Below are 832 nucleotides of genomic sequence, written 5' to 3' on the forward strand. Positions count from 1 at the left end.
ACATCACATTTTCATTTTTGGGTGAACTATCCCTTTAATATTTTTTGTGCAAATTAAAGTATTCATTACTTAAAAAAATAAAACTTACTGACCCCAAACTTTTGAACAGTACTGTATACTTACCTGAATTAGTTTTGCCACCATCATCTTGCCGTCCAGGTGTGTGTTGGAGGTTTTGTCAAACTCTAAGTCAAAGTAGAGTTTGCAGACGGCCCCTTCCACAATGACCTCGTAGCAGTGCATCAGAGACTGTCTGTGAGTGCTGAAGAGACACAGAAATCTCATTCACCTACAGTAATACCCCTAAGTGCATGTACATTGTATTAAAAGTAAACCGGTAATGTGTAAAGTAACTCATTTCGTTAAAATTGATTTATACATATCGTTATGTGTTGAAGGTACCTGTAATAATGCCAAAGTTCACTGTAGCTGGTCACTAGGAAAATCCTCTGTCCAGCATCACTGCCTTCCTTCTCCAGTGAAAATATGTGCACATCCTGATAAAGACATAAGAGCCAAAAATTAAAAAAAACATCTGAAGTACTACCTCATTTAAAACAGATATCCAACGGCTTCTGTCTGGACCTGTTTAATGTGCTGAGTGAAGGCGATGGCTGTGTTCTGCCGTGGGAAGAGTCTCCAGACAGAGAAGGGCTGCCACGGCCGGGACAGGCGCGGCTTGTACGGACAGCACAGAGGAGAAGACTGAAAAGATGAGGCTCTCTGCTCCACAGACTTCAGCCTGTCCTGCCATTTTCCTCCCGTCATCCTTGCCTCAAAACACTGGTTTATGAGTTTATGATTAAATCTCACTCATGCTCTGTGATGTGAT

At 41.6% G+C, this 832-nt stretch overlaps 1 protein-coding gene across 1 annotated transcript; it reads right to left on the reverse strand.

The window, feature by feature from the left end:
• Positions 1-70: 70 nt before the first annotated feature.
• On the reverse strand, positions 71-819 carry LOC107735522 (DNA-directed primase/polymerase protein-like). The gene is made up of 3 exons (XM_016547176.1): positions 586-819; positions 403-497; positions 71-262 (listed from the first exon to the last, which is right to left on the reverse strand). Exons 1-3 carry the CDS (start codon positions 766-768, stop codon positions 85-87), a joined length of 456 nt encoding a protein of 151 aa, XP_016402662.1. The 5' UTR covers positions 769-819; the 3' UTR covers positions 71-84.
• Between the last annotated feature and the right edge of the window lie 13 nt (positions 820-832).

This window comes from Sinocyclocheilus rhinocerous, unplaced genomic scaffold, assembly GCF_001515625.1.
Source record: "Sinocyclocheilus rhinocerous isolate Xijiao unplaced genomic scaffold, SAMN03320098_v1.1 C36113756, whole genome shotgun sequence".
NCBI lineage: Eukaryota > Metazoa > Chordata > Actinopteri > Cypriniformes > Cyprinidae > Sinocyclocheilus > Sinocyclocheilus rhinocerous.

Bases quoted from the DNA above. Each gene is read 5' to 3' on its own strand.
- LOC107735522 (XM_016547176.1), bottom strand. From the start codon at position 768: ATGACGGGAGGAAAATGGCAGGACAGGCTGAAGTCTGTGGAGCAGAGA. The intron at 498-585 runs GTCCAGACAGAA...TGTCTTTATCAG, and splicing joins TCACTCAGCACATTAAACAG to GATGTGCACATATTTTCACT. The intron at 263-402 runs GTACCTTCAACA...GTGTCTCTTCAG, and splicing joins GAACTTTGGCATTATTACAG to CACTCACAGACAGTCTCTGA.